The sequence below is a fragment of the Sceloporus occidentalis genome, unplaced genomic scaffold (genome assembly GCF_023333645.1).
Source record: "Sceloporus occidentalis isolate IW3139 unplaced genomic scaffold, rSceOcc1.0.p SCAF_7, whole genome shotgun sequence".
Taxonomy (NCBI): domain Eukaryota; kingdom Metazoa; phylum Chordata; class Lepidosauria; order Squamata; family Phrynosomatidae; genus Sceloporus; species Sceloporus occidentalis.
The window spans coordinates 70,685,180-70,710,856 of record NW_028316987.1 but is presented as its reverse complement, the minus strand read 5'-3'; the positions used below and the strand labels follow the sequence as shown (position 1 = coordinate 70,710,856).

The 25,677-nt window shown below is 39.6% G+C and overlaps 1 protein-coding gene across 6 annotated transcripts in view; it reads left to right on the top strand.

The window, feature by feature from the left end:
* Positions 1-25,677, top strand: part of LOC149309919 (disintegrin and metalloproteinase domain-containing protein 22-like) — a 162,424-nt gene that overhangs the window by 95,815 nt on the left and 40,932 nt on the right. For all 6 annotated transcript variants that reach the window (XM_089533277.1, XM_089533275.1, XM_089533281.1 and 3 more), the window contains exons 8-19: positions 3,038-3,108; positions 4,195-4,269; positions 9,533-9,604; positions 10,053-10,219; positions 12,135-12,219; positions 14,022-14,112; positions 15,746-15,797; positions 19,740-19,839; positions 20,989-21,060; positions 24,138-24,230; positions 25,069-25,149; positions 25,363-25,413. In XM_089533277.1, the coding sequence (XP_089389403.1) occupies positions 3,038-3,108; positions 4,195-4,269; positions 9,533-9,604; positions 10,053-10,219; positions 12,135-12,219; positions 14,022-14,112; positions 15,746-15,797; positions 19,740-19,839; positions 20,989-21,060; positions 24,138-24,230; positions 25,069-25,149; positions 25,363-25,413 (1,010 nt within the window). The remainder of the gene's footprint in view (positions 1-3,037; positions 3,109-4,194; positions 4,270-9,532; positions 9,605-10,052; positions 10,220-12,134; positions 12,220-14,021; positions 14,113-15,745; positions 15,798-19,739; positions 19,840-20,988; positions 21,061-24,137; positions 24,231-25,068; positions 25,150-25,362; positions 25,414-25,677) is intronic.

The following is a 25,677-nucleotide window of genomic DNA, read 5'->3' as shown; positions in this document are numbered from 1 at the left end:
GTGGGTTTCCATGGCCAAGTCAGGTTTCCATCTCTGGTCTTCCAGTGTCCCCTAGTCCAGCGCTCAAGCACTACATCACACTGACTCTCTAATAGTGCTCACTGTTACCATTAAACCCTAAATGGCTCAAGCCCCCAAATGGTTTCGGACCAGGTTATTTCAAAGAGTATCTGTACCCATATAGTCCTCTCTGGCTATTGCTGTAAGTATTTGAGGCACTCTTCATAGACCTACTAGTAAGGTCAATCAAATTGGTGGTCACAAGAGAGAAGGCCATTTAGTGATGGCCCCAATATTATCGGATTTCCTTCAACGTGGGAAGATTTTAGCCACTTCACTACATGTTTTTCAACAGTTTTTCAACACATGGTTGTTTACATCTGCTTTTATCTGATTAATCTGAAATTAGCCTGCACTTTTAAATGAGGTATTTTAAACCATTTGTGGTCTTCACATTATTTCATTTCTAGTTTTAGATGCTATGTATTTGTGATTGCTTTTGTAATCATTTTATGAGATTTTAATATACCGAGTGCCTTCAGAGCTGTATAGCTCTCAAAACCCTCACATAAATACTCCAACTGATGTATGGGTCGTATGATATTCTGAAGAATATGTTCTTCAAAGTGGGAAAATGTGTAAATTATAACAATAATATAAATATCTTACAAATGTATAATATTTTATGTTATTTACCATAATTTGAATCCAAGAAAAAAATCATACAAAAATGTTCGTACAGTTGTGCCATTGCTGTATTCATACATTTAATATCAGGGGGAAATATATATCTGGAAAGACCGAAAGGACTTTGTGCCTATGAACAGGAAATGTCATGCTTTAAACTATTGAAACAGTTTTGAACACTAAAATCTGACATGTTTTAAGAAAGGTTAAAAATATGATAAAACTAGGATTGTGTATCATGCATTTTTGAAGAGCTCAGAAACAAAAATATTTGCATACAAAAGCCATAGTTTGTGGCATGAAAGCTTTAAAAAACTGAAAGGTTTTGATCTTCAGGAAAGAGCAAAAACGCCATTCAGTTATAAAACTCCTAGGGCAGTTTCAGTAACATACGAGGATGATATACTACTGGCTTTTCACAGCCAAAGCTGTTTGTGTTTATTCAGATAAGAAAATTTTGCCTCTGGTGGAAAAAAAATGAAATGATTATTAAACAGGGATTTTAGGCTTCTTAAAAATTCTTTTATTCATGCCATTAAGATTATTTATTTGATCCTATCATTAAAATACTGATATAACTGTGCTTTGATCATCCCTGTCCAAGGCTGCAGCCCTCTGGAGACTGTTTGAAAATGAATGCTATTTACGTCAGCAGGACCAAAGACAGCTTTTTTACTTTACCCATTTGCTGCTACATGGAAAATTGTTGCTGTGTAAGAAAATGGGTTAGGAATCTTTAGCAGCTAACTGTGCAGTGAAGACTGCTATGGGATTAATTTAAAATCCTACACACACACTCTACAAGCAATTAAAACAATGGAGAAAAAGGTGGGAAGAGATTCAGAATAACTGGCAGGTGTACATTTTTCTCTGCTTCAGAGAGATCAGAGGGAGCACTTCCATTTCCTGGTTCACCTATTGGTGCATGCTTACATCCTGGCCAGTTCACTCATCACCTCATTTGGTCACCTAGAAGGAAGGACCTACAAGAGCTTGTTTAAACCTTGGAAAGAAGGTGTTCCACCTGAGCCCAATGCCCCTTTCCAGGGTGCAAACGGGCCTGGACAAGTCCAGGGACCAGTAGCATACCTGCTATATTTGACACCTAGTTCGAATCATTTTTTAACACGCACTGTCCTCACTTCAGCAGCCTTTTTTGGGGGTGACCAGCGGAGTCACCAGCAGCCATTGGTGGGAGTGGGCTGTTGCCACTGTCCCACAGCCTTTCCACATCTGGTGGAGCTGCTGGCCAGGCAGCAAAGGGAGGAGGCTTGCTTTCCCCTCACCCCAGCCAGCAGAGCTGCCAGACCCTGAAGGCACTCCTTTTCACTGGTGCATTGGCTGACAACCCCTCTGGGGTTTCACCTCATGTGTTTCACATCACCCTAGTGATGCCCCTGCCCCTGGTGGCGCAGTGGTTAAATGCCTGTACTGCAGCCATTCACTCAAAACCACAAGGTTGCGAGTTCAAGACCAGCAAAAGGGCCCAAGCTCGACTCAGGCTTGCATCCTTCCGAGGAGGGAGCTAAAATGAGTACCCAGACTGTTGGGGGCAAATTAGCTTACTTGCTAATTAGCTTACTTGCTGTTCACCGCTATGATCTTTGGAATAGCGGTATATAAATAAAACAAATTATTATTAAAGACTTTTCCTTTTTCCTAATGTATAGTCTGAATCTTCCTTTTAATATGAACCTGTTCGTTCATACTGCATTGTCTGGAGAAACAGAACAAATCCATTCCATTATCTGTACAAGATCCATTTGAAGATTTGATGATAGATATAGTATCATTACCTAGTAGAATGTGCCTGTGGATAGGGTGCAAAACCAGAGGAGGTAGCCATATACCAGGCACCTTTACTAGTCCATTGAATGATCTGTGACGGGTCATTTTTCTAGCACAGTGTCTCATTACAGATTCCTCTTTAAAGTGTTTCTGTTGAATGTGTTTCCATGATTACATTTAAGCCTGGAATCTTACAGCTTGTTGATTTGAATGCCCTTTACACTTCAACTGGTTTTGAGATTCTTTGTAAGTACAATGTAGGAATTTTGTTGAAGTCAACAAGTTTACGTAGTCAAGTCTCTCTCATATTTATTAGTATATTTATTATTTAAAATTATATCCCACCTTTCTGGACAGTGGCCAAATGTACAGTTTCCGTGGGAAAACATTGTGAAGGGTGTAAAAATGGAAAGATCACTTTAATTTTGAGTAGCTCTTGAAATACTTGTAATACCTTTTTGTTCAGCTTTATTTTATGCACCTGTGCTTTCATCCTGCTGTTGAGGAAGTACATAACTTTATTAATCACTGTAAGATGGACGTGCATGTATGTTTTGTTTAGAATTCTGGCATATGAATACCACATCACAGAAGTCTGTTGTGAAACCAAGACACAAAAGAAGAAAAAGGCAGGTATGTCCCTGTACACTGACTTTTATACAAACATATGCACACACTCACATATTAAAAGTGTGGCTTCACAAACAATTTTTCATTAATACAGGATTATTTTTAGGTATACACATGATTTCTCCTGGCCTTTCAGTCCCTAATAATGTATACTTTCTTTTCTTTTCTATGTTTTTGCTTTGCCCTTTGAAACTTAAAATATGTTGTTAACAGTACAGAAAACACTGGCTGCATCCACACTGCAGAAATAATCCTGTTTGGCAGGATTTGCTTTGCTCTGGTGCCACAGTAAACTGCCATTCTCAGAATTTCAGGGCATTGAGCCACAGCAGTTAAAGTTGTATCAAATTGGATTATTTCTGCAGTGTGGATGCATAGCCTTTGCAATTCTTGTGGAATGGAAGTGGGATGTCAGTGGTAACATGCTCACATGCAAGGAGGGCAGTCCATGTTCTGTGTTTTATTCAGTGGAATGACCGCCTTGCTACTGATCTCTCCAGTGACACCAATCCCCTTACCAGCAGCTCACAGTGACTTTCTGTGCTTCCTTGGCCCTCAAAGTCTTGCATTACCAGATGCTATGTTCCATCCGGAGGACCAATTCTTCTTGTTATTCCCTCACTACACTCACATGCTTATGATGAGTATACCTGGGGAAGAACATGAAGAATCTTCCAGGTGCCCATACAATGGGGAGGAGGATGAAGATTACTTTCCATAATAAAAATCATATTCTGAAGCTGTATGTTGTATGCTGTATGTTGTGGATCTTTTTCAGAATAATTGTCATTTTTTCTGTTGAAAGATTACAATCACTTTGATGGGAATCAGGTAGTAATCAATATCTTAATGCAAGCTTGGGTCATTATAATTTTCCCATACCTGAATTAGAAATTTTTTTAGCCTGTTTATATCAGCCAAACACTGGAAGGCATGACACACATTTTGTTGCTAATTTGGTGTCTGGAACTACTTTTAAGTGCTTTTAAAATGAGGCCACAATGAATTCATTTTGAGCAGATTGGTTTAGAATCAGATGTTTTGCTGGTTGCTGTTTTAAACATGCACATCACCTTATTCTTTCTGCAGATCCATCAGAGTGCACATCAGTTTGAAAAGGATATGAAATATGTTGAGCTAATGATTGTAAATGATCATCTAATGGTGAGCTTTTCCATACTGGGCCTTTTGGAAGTAATTAATAATGCATGCACAATTTTGTGCCTACAATAGATTAACAGTAAACTACCTATTGCAAAATGATTCTAACCATATAATGGATATTGTCAAATCAATCTCCGAGCTCTCTAATAATACTTGGAATTACTCAGTAGAATAGCTAAGAACAGAAAAAACAGCAGGAATTATAGCATATTTCAAGATTGGGTTTTATGTTTCTTTGGCAGAACATAATGCCTAACATTTATTTTTAATTTCCCGAACAGTGCCTTTAGCAATGTAAATTGTCATTATATTACTGGAGGTGGGGGAGTGTCTGTCTTCTTCAGGCTTTTTTTTAAAGTAGATATACTTACTGCACAAATTCCTACATGCTTTAAAAAAATGCTAAAAAATACACAGCAGACTTTGCTCCTTGTTTACACCCTACTCTGGTTGTAGTGTCCACCCAGGAATCAGCGATTCTTTTCTATTCTACAGCAGTGATTCATTCATAAACCTGCCTTAGTTCACTAAGGGGCAAAACAATATACCTGCTTGGGGGTGGCATGGTGTTTAGATGCCACATGTCCTGATGCCGCCCCCAAACCAGCATTATGCTGCCTGCCTAATCAGCTGGTGGGCAGCATTGTGGTGCTCTGATGGTGTGGCGTTCATATGCTGCATGCTGCAGGAGTGCAGAAAAGCCGGAGCAGCGGCAGAAAAGCCACCCTGTTTCGGTGCAAAAAGGAGAAGCATTTTGCTGCTTATTTTTGTGCTGGAAAAAAGCCGGATCGGGGCTGCAGTGTGTGGTTGCCACAGCTCCGATCTGGCCGCTCAAAGGGTGTGAAGCCACCTCTATATAGCTGCTGTGCCATGGCTTTACGGCACTCTTTTGGTGCTGCATCATGCGGACGCAGCATCAGAGGAGCGCTGTGCAGTGTCACACCACCCTGGGGGTGGTGATGGGGCGTGTGTCATGTAGATGCTATGCCCTGACTCCGTCCCCAACCTGGTCTGCACAGGGCCTCCATTAGGCTAATAGAAGGTTCACAAAAATATGCAAGTTTTCTGTTTTCTGGATTTCTTCATCAGATATTCCAAATACTTGTTGTTAACTGCCCTCAAATCAGCCCTGACTGATGTCAATCCCGTAGATGAGATATCTCCAAATCCCCCTATTCTCCACTGCTAAGTTCATGCCCGTGACCTCTCTGATTGAGTCTACCCACCTGGTGTTGGGTCTTCCTCTCTTTCTGCTGCCTCTACCTTCTCATGATATGACCAAAGTATAACAGCCTCATTTTGGTCGTCTTGGCTTCCAGGGAGAGTTCAGGCTTGAACTTGCCCAGAACTCGTTTGTTTGTCTTTTTGGCTGTCCGTGGTATCCTCAGCACTCTTCTCTAGCACCACATCTCAAATGAGTTTAACTTCTTTCTGTCATCTTTCTTCACTTTCCAACTCTCACATCCACACATGGTAATGGGGAATATAATGGCTTGGACCATTCTAATTTTAGTGCTTAGTTATATATTTTTGCACTTTAGGATCTTGTCTAGTTTTTTCTTAGCTACACTTCCGATTCCTAGCCTTCTTCTTATTTCTTGACTGCAGTCTCCATTCTGATTAATTTTTCATCCAAGGCACAGAAAGTCTTTGACCATTTCAGTTTCTTCATTATCTACTTACACATACTTACAAATATTTACACATGCACAGTTACATGCAGAGAGACACATAAACATGCACAAACACAGTTTCATTGCACAGTGAAATGGAAGAGCTGTAAATTATGGCAGAGGATGAAGGCTTATGTGTTTTAATCAACAGAGATATCGATTGTATATTCCTGCATGGTAGGGGGTTGAACTGGATCACTTTTGTGGTTTCTCTCAACTATGGCCTGTTACAGACTGCAAAAATAAAGCTGCTTCAGGTCTCTTTGGAGGTATGCTGTTTAAATGATGCATGCATCCTAAGAATCTGGAAGCTGCACCAAAGCTGCACTCCAGTGCTTAGGAATAGAGTGTGGCTTTAGCGCGACCTCCAGACTCTTAGGACCCATGCATCATTTAAATAGCATACCTCCAAAGAGACCCAAAGCAGCTTTATTTTGGCAGTCTGTAACAGGCCTATATGATGACCATGGCTTTCATAAGTGAAAGCAAGGAGAGAAATGAAGAGCAATGTAAAGAAAAGAAATGGACTTGCAACAGCTCCAAATTTCAGAAATACTTCATTTTAATTCTGAAAACAGATTAAAATGTTGGGCAGGCCACTCCAAAGAATAAAATCAAAGGGAGGAGATTTTCAGGCAGGGATTTGTCCAATTTAATATTAATTGGGCACAGGATTATTGGCCATGGTCTGAAATGCTTTCCTTGCTTAAATAATTGAGACTCATTTTACATTAAAGGGCATTTCTGGCTGTGCAGTCCATAACCCTGCAGAGAGCAAGGCTGATGATTCAGGTGGAACTCTGCTTCTTTTCTGTGAAGTTTCTAAAGGAATGGATTAAAATGCATGTTTCATTGAGGCTGTTAAAAAAACACCCACCCACACAACTTCATCCAAATTATTACATAAGATGTCTCTTCATGGAATAAGAGGTTACTCATTATTTTTTTCGCCTCCTCAAGAAACGGGAAAGCCGACATATTTTATTGAGTGCACTTTGAGATGATTTTATTCTGTGCATTTATCCTACTATCCAAAGTGGGGGTTGCCAAGGAAATACACATGTCCTTCACAAATCTTGGTGTGATGGGGAAACACTCATTTATACATCTTCAGTAGCCGTTATTTATTCCAGACATGGTGGAAGGTCTGTAAGGTTGCAACTATAAAAATTCCCAATCAGAAGATACAGTATTGGTAACACCTTGGGACAGAATAAACAAAAGTGCCTAAATGTAAAATATGGAGAAGCATGTGATATTGGTACTTTCATATATACTTTTTAAAGGCAGTGCATCCATTGTATTTTAAGGTTGCCAACTTGTCATCAAAGAGCAGAATTAATATTTCTAGTATTGAAAATGACACACATGGTTGGGAATTTTCTGATAATATAGCAGTGGGATGCACCTAGTTGTGACAATCTGATGTCTGTGTTGTTAAAGCCAATGTTACACTAGATCACAAAGACTGCAGTAGATTCTGCACAGTTGTTGTGGAACAGTACAGATTAGTGGGATTTATTTTACCTGAAACCTTACTTTTGTTTACTATTGCTAGAACTCTGTGTGTAAAAAACTGAGCAACAAGCAGAAACTCCACAGGTGGAGTCCCCCTCCCTAACTTTTGGAGGAGGGCAACTACATCTCTCAACACTCTGGCTATCATGTTGCTGCAGGTGCTACTTTTTTCTCCATATGCCAGGTAGGGTTGCGAGATTGAAAACTGGAGAAAGTTCCTGAAAATTTAACAGCTCTCTAGAAGAGCAAATTCCTGCAGGTGTTGCTTGCCATTTAAGTAACAAGCAGTGCCTGCTGAAATTCCCTTATCTTCACAACCATAAAATTATAGGCGGTCTCTCTAGTTTTCACTCTGACAACCCGAAGGCTAAGACTAGTTAAAACTATTACATGTCTGCATTTCATAAGCCTGGCAAGGTTCTCTGGCTTTACAAAGAATCTATCAGCCCCCTTTTTTATTGGACAATAGGAACCAATAGCATATGCTTATCCTAAAGACATATATATAAATGTGAATCAGTATAATGACATACTTCATATCAAGTTCCAGCATCCTGTGCTTTTAGAACATTTTTATATATTGTTCATTTCAGCATTTGTACATTCCGCCGTTTGTCTTTCCCCATCTTCCAGTAAGCATATATGAAGTCCTTGTGGTAACGTCACATATTTAAGTCACTGAAGTGGCATAGGTGTTGGTAACTTCCCATCCCAAGTACATATGAACATAAGATTAGGTTATCTGGGACAAACCAAAGGGATGTCTAGTTAGGAATCTGTTCCCACAGTGGCCAGCCTGATACCTATGTGCAGCTAATAAGCAGAACACTCTCCTACTTTTGTTCCTCATCAATAGTGTTAACAAACATTTACTGCCTCTGATACTGTGGGCATAGAAATAAAATATATAGCCATAATATCTATAGCTAGTGACAGCCTTATCCTCCATGGATTTGACTAATCTGTTTTCAAATAAATCCACGTTGATGATCATCTTTTCATATAGTAGTAAATTCCATAGTTGTAATTATGCACTGCTTAAACAGTTCTTCCTGTTAGCTCTCTTGAATCTTCCAGCTCTCTTGTATCTAAAAGCCTTTTTTCTGAATGACTGTGGCTCTAGTATAATGTGAGAGACAGAGGAGCGTCTCCCTATCTACTTTCTCCATACTATGCATAATTTTATATGTCTCTGTCACACACACCCTTACTCACCTTTTTGTCTTAGCTGACCTAGTGAGATATTTTACCTTTGCCTGTCAGCCTTTTAGAATGTTCTATTCTGAAACTGATTTTAGACTTTGTTTGTATCAAACACTGGCGCACATCAATGCTGTATAAATAAATAAGCTTTATTGGTGGTAAATGATGCAGCACATGATATACACAAGAGAAGCATTTCAGCCCCTTTTCTTATCAGGCTCAGGATCCCCTCACAGTCAGTGGTAGAACTGGGCCCCTAAACAACTAATTTTGCCCAAATTATCCCTGGCCAGCAGTCCAATTTCCCATAGTTGGCTAAATGGCTTGACTCTGGGCTCAAATGCATGCCCCTTCCTCCCTAGATGAAGATGATGCAAGATGGACTCCCAGTATAGTGCAGAAGCAAACAAAATCAAAGTGGACACTTCCTATAACTATATGCTTTTTGCAAACAGGTTAATAGCAGAGAAAAATTCACCCTCCCATTTTGTTCACAGTCTCCGTATGTTTTCCTAGCCTCAAACTGGCATGCTAATGCAAAACGTATTAAACAACGGCACTAATGCAAATAACTTTTTCTGTACTATTGGACAGTTGTTACTGATTGGCCATGATACTGGCAAGAACTCCAGACTCTGTCTGCCTAGTGGCAGAGGCCCAACACAGTACAATGTTTCTTCCCTCAGTTGGTAATCTAACTTTCATGACATCATACTGAATTAAGAAGACAGTAGAAATGTTTGAATAGATTGGTAGTAATCCATTTTTTTCAGTGTCAAAGGTGACTCAAGCCTTTGATAAAGTCATTCCTGGATAGAAATTGTCTTTCAAAAACATGTTCAGAATTTGTCTGTTGTTTTGTTTCTCAGCTGAAAAAGCACCGGTTATCTGTCATCCACACAAACAGCTTTGCAAAATCAGTAGTGAACATGGCAGATTTAGTAAGTATAATTCACAAGCTGCTGTCCTAGATACGTTGTTAGATTTATCGCAAGAATGGTAATTTGAGGTCAGAGAGATATACAACAGAACTGTATTTATTCATCAGCATCTGTTTAGCCTGATACTTATATATGGATGAGTGAAAAGCAGAAGTTTCAATTATCTCAATAAAACCATTCCTATATTTAAGATTATACTTGTGTTTAAACATGTTGCTGAATCAAAGCCTTCATTAGTTTTGAAGCACATCCCTTTCCAAAAATGTCCCTTAAATGATGTTTAGCCATTCATCCCATTATGCTTTAACATGTTATAAAGGAGATGGCAATGATCCATCATTAATGTTCTTTATGCTGAATATTTTTTTAGTTGCATCTATTTAAAAAAGAAAAGAGGCAAAATTTTTACACTGTTACTTGGTAACTGTTCATTTTGTTAATGTGCTAGATTTATAAAGAACAACTGAAGACCAGGATAGTCTTGGTTGCCATGGAAACCTGGGGTACCGATAATAAATTCACCATATCTGAAAATCCACTGGTGACTCTACGTGAATTTATGAAATATAGGAGGGATTTTATCAAAGAGAAAAGTGATGCAGTTCACCTTTTTTCGTACGTAATTTCATGTTGTTTTGCTGCCATGTTGGGTGGTGTGGTCTGAATTTCCAGTATCATTGCTTGTACTGCCTGGCATAGTATAACATTGATCTGGTCCAGATGTGTGCCTCTCGCATCTCAGGTAGTGGAGGTGGGAGCTCTTGATTCCATTTTGAATAATGGTAATTTATTGTTATGTCTGAATCAGGAAATTTGTTTAACCTTAACTGTGGTTTAGGGAATGAAACCAGGATCAGAGACCGCAAGTTGTCTTGTTTCCCTCAGCCGTAGGTAAGACTAACCACAGTTTTCTAGATTTGGCTGAAAAAAGTTAGTTGAAAATGGAAACGAAAACTTTCAGTCTCCTCTTCATGGCTGTACTAAAGAAAAGTGGGGAGCTCATGAACCCAAGGTTTGTTTATATAATGATAAACCATATTTTAACATTCATGCCTGAATGTAGCCATTGTGTACTTGTAAAAATTTGGGTAATATGTACAGAATGGAATTATACCTTTATTTTCATTATGAAAAATCAGAACCATGTAGTAATTTTGATAAGCCAAGTCCAAATTGCAGATTTAGTAAACATTCGCTTTGCTTCCCACTTTCTGCTGTAATACATTTTGAGTAAACTATCTGAATTCATTTTTGGAGGGGGAGGGGGAGAGTAAGGAATTTGGATTTACCTATATTATCAACATGCCAGTTTATTTAAATGTAAGCCTTCCCCAATCATACAAAAGCGGTGGGGGCAATTGCCTGATGTGTGTGTGTGTGTAGGGGGGGTGAATAGCCTTCACCTGTAGCCTACCTCCATGCTATATGTCCTCCCAGATGCTTTTCACTTTTGATGAGGTACTTGATATTATATATGAGCTTGCCAAAAAGTGTTATGAGAAATATTCTAGAGGAAGTAGGAACAATTTTGCTCCCTTCACGTTTGGCTGTAAAAATTGGACACCCGCTCACCCATTCTTTTAAAAAAAATGTCTCCTACTCTCGTGACTCTGGCTCTGTACTGTTGTAGTAATAATGCATCATGGCCTTTCTCTTTAGCAATTTCAAGGTTTGGAGAACATTTTAAAATTCTAAAGTTTGATGGAAGCAATTTGATACACATTGGCTGACATTCTTTTGGCTAGTCCCAACTAGAGTAGACCCATTAAATCAGTTGCTGAATGGGTTGATAAATAAAATAGATTCAGTGGTTCTATTATAGTCAGGACTAAAAGTCCATTCACTATATTCATAGGCATTTGTTTTCAGCCCAGTAACTGTATGTATGTTGAAATCGTTTCCACCACAATTTTTTAAAGGTTACCTCATCAAAAGTCATATTTGCATTACACTTTGAAAATGGAAAATGGGAAGGAAATTAAGGCTTATGTAGGCCAGCCAGACCCACTGATTAATTTTCCCAAAGACTCAGTCCTTAACAGTGCCTTTCAACACTGCTATTCTTATGACATATTTTCCAAGGGTGACAAAGGAACTTCTCCTGTCTGTCTTAGTAGACATGCACCGAACTTCTTTGACCTGTTGTCTTGAAGGATTTTCTGGGGTATGGGTATACCAAGGTAGAGGAGTTGCTTTCCTAAAAAAACAAGGGTGAATTCATGTAGATCATCTTATTGTTTGTCCATATAGCAAGCAATATACTAGGTACACTCAACACAAAAACACATTGCTTCAGATCAACAGTAGCCTCCCTTTGGGGCTATTGCTTTTGAAAATTGGACCTCTTATCACAAAAGTGGGAACTTCTTAAACTGGCTTGTCTTCTTTTTATTGTTAAGTGAAGGCATAATCCTTCCATATTAGGCAGGCTTGGGTTTTTTCTTTCTTTCTATCCAATTATAATGTTTATGTTTCCAAAGTTTTGTTTCTTTTTTCACATGTTCTCCCCCCCCACTGTGTTTTTTTGAAGGGGGAGCCAGTTTCTCAGCAGCCGCAGTGGTGCAGCCTATATTGGGGGCATTTGTTCACTACTGAAAGGCGGCGGAGTGAATGAAGTAGGTCTGCACAATTCTAGACATTGGCAAATGATTGCTGTCCTTCACTGCATAATGATTTCTTAAAATCATCTTTAGTTCTCTTCCTGTTATACAGTGTAAAGTGTGATTTGATCTTCCTTCCATGTTTATTGATCCCTACAATTAATGTCCATTGTGTCCATATGCTCCAGAGTTTCCCAGTGTATAGGGAAAATATGAACTCATCCCACTGTAATGGTCTTTCCTCTGAATTCCTGCCAGAGTATTTTTTTGGGGGTATTGGTGGGGTGGGGGTTCTATAAATAGGGGAAATCTCAAGTATTAGTTCAGAACCTGAGTAATGTCTTGTAATGGTACATTTGGACTAGGTGAACCCACTTTCTTTAAGTCTAGGGTCCCATTGCTTGTGACAGGGAACGTTACCAGGAGTCATAGCCTGACCAGGAGCAGATGGTGTCAGTGGTGCAGTTAATCTACTCTGGGTTTCATTCCACACTTTAAGGAAAGTACTCAAGGTGATGAACTGTGTCCCACAAATAGGTTGAGTATAGCGAATTAAAGATTGGAATAAAACCCAGAGCAAATTGACTCCAGCAGCCCTGGGGCTTGATTACTCCATTTTGTTAGCAGTCAGATAGATGGTGTAGCAAGCTGCTATTCATCTTTTTAGCAGAGTCATAAAGCCTTCTAATTCCCACTCTCACAGTAGAAGAAAGTTCTGGGCATTCCAAGGTAGTGTTAAGTGTAGTTGGGCAGTTTAGAATTAACTAGTTATCGATAATTAGTTGCTACCAATTAATTCCTTTCCCCCAATAATGAAAGAGTAGTAATCAGCTTGCATAACATTAGAATTATAATTTAATGAGGGGTACCTTAACTCCTTTTTTAGTTACTCCTTGTAAAATTGTTTTATAGTTAAGGGTTCACTAACTGTTGAAGGAGAAGTAAAAATTTTATTACGGTCATAGACTGAAGGAGAAGTTCTGTCTTGTGCTGCTATCCTGTACTCTTGTGAGTGTTAAAGAGACAATGAGTTGGATGGGAAGAGCTTATAATAATCAACATTTACCTTGCCAAAAGGTAACTAAACATAAATATTTTAGTAACTATAAAGGAAATGCAAAATAAAGAATCACTGTCTTTAAAGAATTCAAACAATGACATTAAACAATTACATTTTTTTGGCAGGGGTGTGTGTCTTGAAACAATAAGTGAAAAGTCATAGAGAATTACTGTTTGAAAACAATGTTCCAAGATCTGGCAGTGAGGCTTACAGCATCGCCAAGGCCTTCCCCCTTTCATTTCTTAGGAACCTAACTAGACCTTCTCAATTTCTGGGGTTTAGACTAGAGTTGGCATTTATCACACACTTGATTCTGGCATGCAAGACTTTTAATCAATAAATGAGAGGCATGGTGGAAGACTACCTGGATTGGGGGCTTGCAGCTGTTGTTACCAATGATTCCAGTGGATCTTTCCTTGCATTGAAAAAAACAACAGGAATTTCCCATTCTCCAGTGATTCTACTTGGCAAAAATTAAAGCTTTGGAGCCCCACATCAGCATTATTTTAAAAATCTGATCACATGAAAAATATCATGTCTGGTTTAGCTCTAGTCAAACTAAGATTTAGCCTTAATGTTTTACCTGAGATGTCCCTTGTATTTACAGTTTATTAGCTATTTAAGAGCAAATGTTTTACCTATATTAGTTGACTGTTTCTTAATGCTTTGAACTTTCTGCCTGCTTGATACTCATCTACGATTCAAAGTATATATCAGGGAATGAATGTCACTAGCAATCACTATCTTTGTTTTTCAGTTTGGAAAGGCAGATTTAATGTCCGTTACTTTGGCACAATCCTTAGCTCACAATCTTGGCATTTTCTCAGACAAGAGAAAACTACAGAGCGGTAAGAGGTTTGGCTTCTTTCGAAATCTAGATTTTTCAGGATTGCAAATTTATGTATGTATGTGTTTATATTTTATACTGTTTTTCACAGTTTTAAAAAGCAGAAATATGTCAAAAATCTCCAATTTTGTTTTTGTTCCAATAGTGTATACAATCCTGGGGAGACCTTGAGAATTCTTTTAACATTCATGCATAGCTGTATCACTAAAACAGATCTCAAAATGCTTATCAGTTTAACTAATACCACAAAAATAATTACTCATTAGGAAAAAAATATTTTCTCTTTCTATTTGGATTGGCCATATGGGAGGCTGTTATATTAAAACATACTTGCTATATGTATGCATCTGCAGAAGTAAACCAAGTCTACAACAATTTATGCTATAACTTATTCCTCAGAGATAGTCTCAAAAGTAATACAAGATCCCTTTGCCTTACTATATACATGTATGTTAGAACCAAGTATGAGAATGTAAATATGTTTTTAAACTTGTCTGACTTTCTTTCCTTTTTGAAATCTTCAAACTAAAAATGGTGTCTCAGAGTAACGGTTTACAATTAATTAGTAATTCCTATTCTGCAATAACAAACTGACAATATTGTTGTAATATTAAAAGGAATGATGTCCATCTTTTTATGATATAACAGTTTAGCTATTTACAAAGTTAGTATGTGTTGTATTTTGTGCTGGGAGTGCTTTGTAACATTCTGCTTATTTTTTTAAAGTAAGATATTTTAGTTTCTTTTGAATAAAAAGTTAATAAAGTGTAAGCATTTCCAAAATAGAAATAATGACAATTCACTATTTTAAGTGGGGAGGATACTGGAGCTGTAACTGTAATTACTTTAAAAAAAATTAAAATTAATTTTCTTGACACAATACAATTATGCATAGATTAAAAACACTATATAAAATAACGAGCTACATTTAACATAATTATATAACTTATCTTACATATCTTCATGTATTATAAAAATGGCATATGCCTGCTAACTTTAAATGTTTGAATGTGAACTATCTAACATTCTATCGAAATTTATTTGAACTTCTTTGTACTTCCTACTTAGACTTCATTGAATTTTCCTTTTAATTTCCTTGACTTTCATTTAACAATATCATTATTTATTTAGTTCAGTTGTTCATTCTACCTCTAAGCCTGCAATTTATTCCATATTTTACCCCATTTAAACTCTAGCATTACATCCAATCATCTATCCATGTGGAAATGGGGGAAATCTGCTCCTTATATAATCCTCCTATTTATTTGAATTTTAATAACTCTGTATGTCCATAACTTAATTCTCCACTTTTTAGTTCCGAGCAGTCTTCATTCAATAATTTGTCTGTTTTTCTTTCCATTTTCTTTTTTTTATATCTTTATTTTCTTTGACATGCCACGTTACCCTTTGTTGTTTTTACTGCAAAACAAGCTAACAAGGCGACTCTGCTCAGAAATAGTTTGATATTTGTTCATAAGTGTTATACCATTTTACATTCTGTCTCCCATTTTACTAGATATCTTTTAAGGCTTACTTATATTACCCTTAACTATTCTGTTTGCTATGTGAATGGTTTTTAATTTTTTTATATTAATAAAAATCAAATTGAGTGTGATTTATTCTGTTTATTTTAGGTGAGTGCAAATGTGAAGATACCTGGTCTGGGTGCATAATGGGAGACACTGGGTAAGATACTTGTTTTGAAAAACTTCTATACAGTAGAAGTGTAAATTGACAAATGGCTATAGGAAAAACTCGTATATTAAACATACCGTATATACTTAACTATAAGTCAACCTCATGTATAAGTTGAGGTCAGCTTTTGGGGCCAAAATTGTGGATTTTAATATGACCTGTGGATAAGTTGAGGGTCAGACTTAAGGTGGCTGTCCAGCTGTGGGGGTGATCCATTGCCTTCCCCGCGTCTTCCCAGCTGGGATGTCCCCTGCGGAGGCAACCCATTTGGGAAAAGGCTGCAGGGATGATCCATTGCCTTCACTGCATCTTACCAACCGGGCTGTCTGCTGTGGAAGCAACCCAGTTGAAAAGAGGCTGAGGAGGTGATCCATCGCCTTCCCTGCATCTTTTCAACCAGGTTGACCCCTCTGGAGATAGAGGCTTGAGGTCTGGGAAGAGGCTTGAGGGAAAAAAGGTTCGCCCTTCCTCCTACTGTATTAACTCGATCCAGTTTTTTTGGGTCAATTTTTTGACTTAATTTTTTTACTTATACATGAGTATATATGGTAGGTTATCTGGAGAAGCCATTTGCATGAAACTGCTAACAGAAAATGTGATACACACTGTCAAATTGATTTTGGGTTGGATCCAGATTTAGCCATATTTATAACAGGCACAGAAAACAATGGGGCTATGTTGTGACTAATTTAAACCCTGTTGATTCCATTATGCTCAAAGCATGATTAAATTCAAACGTGTTGTCTGAGATTCTGCTTTGGAACATGTGGAGAGTAATGGGCAGCTGATACCCCTGAATGGCAGCTATCATTCATCAGAGAGCACTGGTGTGGTCATTTACTCGCTAAGAGGAAGAGATGGGGAGGTAGCTAGATAGTGTCTGGTGAAGGTAGATTGAGATAGCTAGTGACAGCTTCTTGTACAATATTCAGAACAAGACATGTGCATTAATAGCCCCAAATGGCATAGTGGTTTGAGTGTTGGACTATGACTTTGCAGACTACAGCCATGTAAACCCACTGGGTGACCTTGGGCAAGTCATATTCTCTCAGCCTCAAAGGATGGCCATGGCAAAAACCCCTAGGGTCACCATAAGTCAGAAACGACTTGAAGGCATGCAACAACAACAAATATCACAAACAGGATTCCAGCCACTGGATGAATGATCTAAACATTTAATGTCTTACAATTTTCGTAACTTCACTACAACTACACTTGTGTAAGTTATTACTAAGGTAGATAGAATTATTCTAATTACAATAAGAAGGCATCAGGGAAGGATAGGATGCAATTCATTTTAGGTTCATTGTCTTGTGGATACAAACATTTTGCTCCAAAATATTTTGTTTGCAAGGGTAAATGACAAGGTGACATAATTCTCATACTGTATAGAGAAGTTGACCATACCAGCATTCCTTCCCTGCCCATGAGTTCATCAGGTTAGCTTAGGGGCACAGGATATACACACAGCGTACATCTTGCACACAAGCCCCTCTTCCACAGTCTGCTGGTGATGGCAAAACCTCATTCATCTGATGGCAGGATTGACTATAAAGGTCCCTAGGCAGATTCAGGGAAGGCACATCTACCAGTAATAAAAGCTTTTAGACACTGCATCTGAATGGATCCATATAGCCCTGGATACTTTGCAGGAGGACAAAAAGAAAAGTTATAATGGGCACAGAATCAGAATCTTCATGTTCAGGGCATAAAACTATGGACTCTGAGGTGGTGACAGAGTGAAGAAGGACCTATTCTTCAGGGCCTCTCTTGTTACCATCTCCCTTCTTTGAGTAGGTTGTGCTGCCATTATCTTCACAGGACTTCATGTGAATCAGAGTCACAGAATCATAGAGTTGGAAAATATCTGAAAGGTCATCTAGTCCAACTGCATGTCATTGCAGAAATCTATCCCCTGTGAGTTGGGTGTGTACCCTGTATTTAAAACAGGGGTCGGCAACCTCCGGCCCACGGGCCGGATATGGCCCGCGGAAGCCTTTCGGCCACCCCCTGCCTGCCCCTGCCGCCACCGCCAAGTGCGGCTTTTCCCGGCTCCCGGGGCGCCGCCATTTTGTTTTTCAAAATGGCGGCAAAGTCTCGTGTGACCTTCCCCGCCATTTTGAAAAACAAAATGGCGGTCGCCTAGAGGCGAAGTCTCATGCGACCACAAGAAAGGTAGCGCGAGACTTCGCCGCCATTGGCGGCGGCCTCTGGGAGGCCCGCTGCAGCTGCCGGAGCCCTCAAACAGGGCTCCGACGGCAGCAGCGGGCCTCTGGGAGGCCCAATGCCTTTCCTTGGGCCCTCCAAGAGGCCCGTTGCCATCGCTGGGGCCCTCCAAGAGGGCTCCGGTGGCGGCAGCGACCCTCTGGGAGGCCCGTTGCTGTCGCCGGGGCCCTCCAAGAGGGCCCCGTCGCCGGCAAAAGGGCCAGCAAAGAGGAGGAGGCCTCCAGCGCTGGTGGCCCACGCTGGATTTTTTGCCAGCCTCTGACGGGGCCTGGGGCCCCATCAGGGGCCGCCAAAGAGAGGGAGGCCTCCAGCACTGGCGGCCCCCGCCAGCTCTTTCCCGGCCTCTGACAGGGCCTGGGACCCCGTCAGAGGCCGGCAAAGAGGAGGAGGCCTGGCCCCTGGGGGGTGGAAGCTCCGCCCCCGGCATGCAGCTCCACCTCCGGCACACGGCCCCACCCCAGAGGGTGGAAGCTCCACCCCCCGGCTTCGGCTCCCCAGTTGTCTTAGGGACAGCAACCCGGCCCCCGGCTCAAAAAGGTTGCCTACCCCTGATTTAAAACCTCCAACAGGGGCGAGTCCACCACCTTATGAAGTAGTCTGTTCCACTGCTGAACAGGTCTTACCACCAGCAAGTTCTGACTAATATTTAGTGGGAATCTCATTTCTTGTAAATTGACCCCACTGGTTCAAGGGTCCTGTCTTCTGGGTCAGCAGAAAAGAGGCTCACTGTATTATTGTCTGACAGCTCTTCAGATATTTAAAGACATGTCACAGTCGTCTCTTCTCCAAGCTAAACAACCCCAGATTCCTTAACTGTTACTCATAGATCATGGTGAACACAGTTCTCCCAATGCCTGGACAAACTGGTTGCAATAGCCAGTTTTAACCATAGAAGGTTTCTCTCAATGAAGGCAATACTAGGTGGCCAGACTGAGTTGCAGCCTTATCTAAGTCTTGTTCCAGACTTCTCTGTTGTTGAAACAATATTCACTCTTGCTCATGGGTATTATCTCCAATCTAAGAGGTCCAGAATTCTGATTTAAAATGAACCTCCTTCCTCTTTAGCCTCCATCTGCCTGTGACCACCACCACTTAGAATTGAACAAGAGCAGATGGCCTATTTTTTCCATTTAGCATGGAAAAATGAAAAAGAAAATGTTAATGGTGTACTTAACACCATTTAAATGAATAGTACTCCTGTACATTTATTTACACCTATACATGTATTTAAACATATAATACTTCTCCATGCTAATCAGACCTCACAAAAGTGTTCTGCTCCACTAATGAACCAAGATCTTTTTCATGTATTATAATAGTTTTCTTCCTTGATAACATTTTAAACTGGAATATAAATACTATGTTCTGTGCACTGCTAGAACTCCATGCAGAGGATCTCAGTGCTATTCCATTTCATCTTGATGATGTTCCTTCATAGTCCAGATAATTTGCAAATATGAATAATGGAAACTAGAGAAGGGGAAACATAATTAAATTATGTAGGCTAGGATATAGCCCCTGAAAATGCAGAGTCATTTTGATAACACTGTTCCAAACGGATTTAATTAGACATAAAATAATGTAATAAAACCACTGGCAAAGTCTCCTTTCCTGCAGAAATGTATTCAGCCCAGTGGAAGCCCTTCCAGAACTTTTTATGAATCCAAATGAGGACTGTGAAATCATTTGTTTTCTTCTCCATTGCAGTTATTACCTTCCAACCAAATTCTCCAAATGTGACATTGAGGAGTATTATGACTTTTTAAATAATGGAGGTGGAGCCTGCCTTTTCAATAAGCCTTCCAAGGTAATAATACTTTGATATAAATGAAGACATTTCCTGTTGGTCTGTTTCAGTCCTTAGCTCAATGTCAGAGGCATTATATAGAAATATTTTCTAGTAAAAAAACCCTATAAACTAATATGATAACATTTATTGATCTAAATCTTGCTAAATCTAGTCCTAATTAGAGTAGATCCATTCAGTTTATGGAATGTACCTATGTGTTGACTCACCATTCAACAACTGAGTGAATAGATGTATTCTGGTTGGGACTAACCAGTAGGATGCCAACCATTATATATTATTTTGTTTGTTTAACCTGTGTATGTTATGCTGTTTCTCTTCTACCTTTGCACTTTTTATTAGGCTTAATTTAAGGTGTTGGTTTCAGTTATATTACTTAGGTGATGCATATCACTGAGATTATTTACTGCTAAAAATGATGAATGAATGAATGAATGAATGAATGAATGGAGAGATGATCAAACCTGAACTTTCACTAAAAGTGAAGATGACCAAACTGAGGCTGTCGTACTTTGGACATATCATGAGATTAGGGCCTCAAACAGATGGGGCAAAAGAAGTGGCCAGAGGCAACTCCCACCCCAATTGCTACAGGGCCATAGCGACCACACATGCCTGGCCCCGATCCGGCCCTGATCTGACGCACCGCCGTGGTGCTGAACCAGGCCTCTGAAAAGGAGCAGTTTTTGCCTGCTTCTATTTGGTCAGGTTGTTTTGCCTTGGAGCGGTGTTGGCATGGCTTCTGGCCGTGTTTGGGGAGTGTTTCATCCAAATGCCAACATGGCCCAACGGCAGACCTTTTGGTCCATCTGTTTTGGGTCACAGTGACTCATTGGAAAAAATGATAATGCTTAGTGAAGTGAAAGGCATCAGGAAAAGAGGGAGGCTGCACTACAGCTGGATTGATTCAATCAAGGAATTAACAGTCCTATGTTTACAAAGGCCTGAGGAGTTTAATTGATGATTGGGTGGAGGTCCCTCATTTATAGGGTTGCCATAAATTGAAGGTGGTGATGGCCCATAATAACAACAAGGATCAGAAAATGTTTTTTAAACTTGTTCAGTATAATACATTCCCAGACTTGCAATAGTTGTTTGTTTATTACTGTGTTATCTGATATATTTAATTATTTATGTTTATCTGTGTAGCTCCTTGATCCTCCAGAATGTGGCAATGGCTTTGTTGAAGCTGGAGAAGAGTGCGACTGTGGTACTCCAGCAGTAAGTTGTACATTGAGTAGTTTGGGAGTGGCTGCCACATGTGTGTGAAGACTCCATCTTTTTCAAATGATATGAAGTGAAAAAATTGTAATGGCCCCCACAAACCCACTCTTTCTACTGTCTTTTCAACAGTCCACTTTGTGAAAGATGAAAGTTACACATGTCATTTTGACATGCACAAAAATGACTCTGTAGAGGTACATCATATATGGTTTTGGTGCACCCAACAACGGTGTTTGTACAAAACAATAAACAAAAGTTATGTTTATTTATTTAAGTTATATCCCAACTTTCTCATTGTACAGGAAGCAAGGCAGCTTACAAAAATTAAAAACAGGACACAACTAAACGAATTACAGTTGGCCCTCAGTATGCAGGGATACACCATTTTACTATGCCATTGTATTTAATGGGACTTGAGCATTCACAGATTTTGGTATCCACAGTTTGCCCTGGAACCATACCCCAGCGGATACCAAGGGCCCACTGTAATTGTACAAAGATTAAAAAATAACAATAGATTAATACAGCGCGCCTGCGTCATACGCGGGCGCGCCTTACGCGGCTTGAGCATACACGCTCAAAGCTGCGGGGTGCGCGCGGCACGCCCCATTCAATTGAATGGGCGCGCGCACCCGTTGCACTTCGCGCGCCAGTTGTGCCCTGCGTGCCACCGCGCTGCTGCGCCACCATGCATGAGCCCCATTGTTTACAATGGGGCTTGAGCATAGGTGGAATTTGCCTTACGCGGAGGGATCCGGAACGGATCCCCGCGTAAGGTGAGGGCCCACTGTATATGGTTAAAAACATATAGTTAGAATCAGATAGAACACAATTTAAACATATCACAATCTCATTAAAGGCCCCATCTGCCCCATGAATTATAAACAAGATTTCTTGGTGCTGTTATCCCATAAGTGAAGCAGGAAGATTTGGAGCTACCCTATCACTTCAAGATCTGGATTTCTTCTTTAGTCAGGCATGGTGAGAAGCAATCTTGTCAGGGCAGGTGTTGAAATGGGGCATATGCTCCTCCTTTCCTTTTATAGACAATTGACATATACTAGCTCTGTGCTATGGCAGTGTCTTTGTGGCTATGCTAAACAGCCTCCTGTCTTTCAGTAATTCAGCATAACACACAGTTGCCCCACCTTGAGCAATAAGGAGGAGGGATGGATTATAAATCAAATTAATACTAATAATAGCAATGATGATGATGGATAAAAACAGGATTGTCTTGCCATAAATTTAAGGAAGATACCTGGGCTGACAGATGCAAACCATGGAAAAATTACTTCTTGGGAGAAAAACTTCCAGAATTGGGGAATTGTCATTGAAACAAATAATGTTTTCAAATTCTAGAATGACCGAACAGTATAGGATGAGAGTTCCATCTGTCACCTATAGCTTTGATTAAGGGATAAAATGCAGGAAAGTGCAAGAGAATATGCCAAAAAACAGCAGCTGAACATTTCTTTCTTCTAACATAAACCTACTCATGGTGCAAGGTTTCAAGTAACTCATTAAATTATTCTCCCAATCCTCCAGTTTAGAAATGGGTTATTACTGATTACCAAATTTATTTGCCCTTTGCACTCACAATTCTTGGTGTGAGTAGAAAAGGTTCCCTCACAAGGCAGGCCAAAGATATTTTGCAGTCTGATGCAAGGGACAGTCATTCCATTTACTAAAGCCAACCTGAGCAGGAAATAAAACTTATTTCAACAGCTGCTTCTACATCACTTGTGGGCAACAGGCTACCTTAAGGGGTACAGGGCAAATTATGTGGTTCACATACAGCTCTGGCCTCCAACAATTTTCTGCAATATTCTACTCCCAAGGATCTGCTGCTTTTGCTTCCCAGAGGGTGGTTCCAGGTGTAATTACTGCACATGCAAAGCATTGCCCCAAATAACTGAGTATGATCCCACCATGGCATGCTCAGCTTCTTATATGGATATTATAACTATAGGGTCCCAGTGGCACTGTCCCTTTCATTCATCATCATCACTATCATTTAATTTTTATCCCATCTTTCTCCTAGGCTAAGACTCAAGGTGGCCTACAAAAACAGCAGAGAATACAATAAAATCTATATAGGTCATAGAAACCCAATGGGTGGCCTTGGGCAAATCACACTCTCAGCTTCAGAGGGAGGCAAAAGCAAACCCCCTCTGAAGAAACTTGGCAAGAAAACCCCATTATAGGGCGCCTTAGGATTTCCATTAGTTGGAAGTGACTTGGAAGGGACACAACAACAACATACAAAAGTTAAAACATACAGAATTATTTCACTCCCACAGTGCACAACACTAAAAATTGGGATAACAATGTTTACGTTTTACTCCTCCTCCTCTTTTTAACCCAATCATTTCTCTCAGAACTCAAGGAACTGAATATAGTTCACACTCCTCTCTTCTTATTTGCACAACTTTGTACCATAATTTTAGGATTACAGATGGTGATAAACCCAAGGTAAGTAAGGGAATTTCATATAGGAGTAGGGGATTGAACTAGTATCTCTCAAATCTTCCTCTGACACACTAACAAAAAAGTCTCTTAGGGGCTCGACAGATGGGCAGCTCTGCATCGCTTGTCTTTGCCCCGAGTTGTTGCTGCAGCAGTCGCATGCTGCAGTACTGATGGACTGCCAAAAAGAAGCTGCCTAGAGTGGCTTCTGTTTTGCAGTGCCGCAAACAGGAAAGGGCGCCACCATCACTCCATTTCCTGCCTGCGATGTCTGGATGCTGCACGACGCTTGCGACATCACGGCAACCCCTGTGTGGACCGGAGGTCGCCATGATGGTGCTGCTGCCATGCGCTAGCGTTCGAGAGCGTGTGGTTGTTGCATGCTCTTGAACCCTACTTTTGGACTGTTTACGGTGCTCCCCGCAGGTCTGTACAGGGCCTTAGTTAATGGATATCAGCAGCATACTCTTTGCATACTTTGTACATTACTCCTTTTTAAAATCTGAGATTTGTCTGATATACAACATAAATTAGCAGTTGAAGATACAGATAGTTTTACAGATGTTTGGTTGTCAAACTGCTGTTTTACAGTTGCTTCTGCTCCCCAGGAATGTCTCATTGAGGGTGGAGATTGCTGTAATTCCTGCACCCTAACTGCTAACTCTCAGTGCAGTAATGGACTTTGCTGTACAAAATGTCAGGTATATATTTATGAGAATTTAGAAAGAGAGTCTGTCATGCCTTCTGTTACTTGTTCCTTTTCTAAGTGAAACACTGCTGAATGTTGTAACTCTTCCTTGTAGGGAATGTGCTCCAGTGCCTTGATCCAATCTTCCATACCAATTCTCCAGTACAAATAGCATAGTGGATAATAAAGACATGTTGATTTGACCCTACTATATTTTCACTCTCTATTGCTAGTGAAATTCTCAGTCTGTGGAACTTTAACATGGTTACTTCAAAGTCAGTTTCACTGAAATGAATAGGATATATTGACAAGTAAATGTATTTAGGAACATGGTATAAACAGAAATATTGCATGGTGGTGAAAAGAGACCCAGCTATAGTTTTATGTGAAACACCGTAATAATAGAGAGGAAATAGACTCTGCAGCTATGTGTATGAATTAAACTAATGAGGTATGAACAAGAAACACAATATTAGTAAACTTATTTCAACATTTTCTTTCTGTGCATGATGCCACTGAAGTTGAGGTTAGATACTAAAAGAACAGAATGGTGCTCTAAACAGCTGCTCTAAACATATGGCCATTAGTACAGGGAATATTTTCAGCTACATGTGCTCCCCTCATTAATATTGCTCATAATTCAGTGGGGCTAAATGATTTGTGAATATGGACAACATTTCACCATTTTTTACGTATTTGGAAATTTGGAAAGCGACCTCCTGGATCATGCAAGGGCTATTTTAGAATAAAATGATGCAAAACTCATGGGGGAAATCCCACTGTTTGTGATATTTTGACTTGAACTGTAGAACAGTAACAGATATACTCAGGTGTTAATTCATTTTTTTCAGTTTGAAGCCAAAGGAGTTGTCTGCAGAGAAGCTGTAAATGATTGTGATATTTCAGAGAGTTGCACAGGAGAGTCTGATCAGGTAAAGTTTCAGAACCAGAGAGAGAAATGCAAAATCTGTACAGCTTGTATTACGGTATTGAATAAAACAATATTGGGAGAAAAGAGATGGTCTCCAATCAAAGGCTAAGTTTAAAAAGCTGTATTTTCAATCTTGTTAGATGCCATAATGATGGTTTAAAAGTTGTCTCTCACTGTCTTGCTTATCACTTGATTCCTTCTGCTTTATTTTTAGTGTTCTCCAAATCTCTACAAAATGGATGGGTATTCGTGTGATAGCGAGCAAGTGAGTACAATGTTTCTTTTGATTTGCTTTTTATTATAGCTTATAAGATACCCTTTATCTTAAACCCAAGAAACTCAAAGCTGTTCTCTGGTAGACATCTTTAAAAGAATGTGGATGAAATCAATGGAACTTAATTCTGAGTGGAAATGTATAGGATTGTGCTGCCCTTGATGTATTAAATTGCTTTGCCCTCTTTTCATAAGAAAAGTAAAAATTGCATCAAATGATGATTATTGTTTTATTTCTTTTTAAATTTTATCCTTA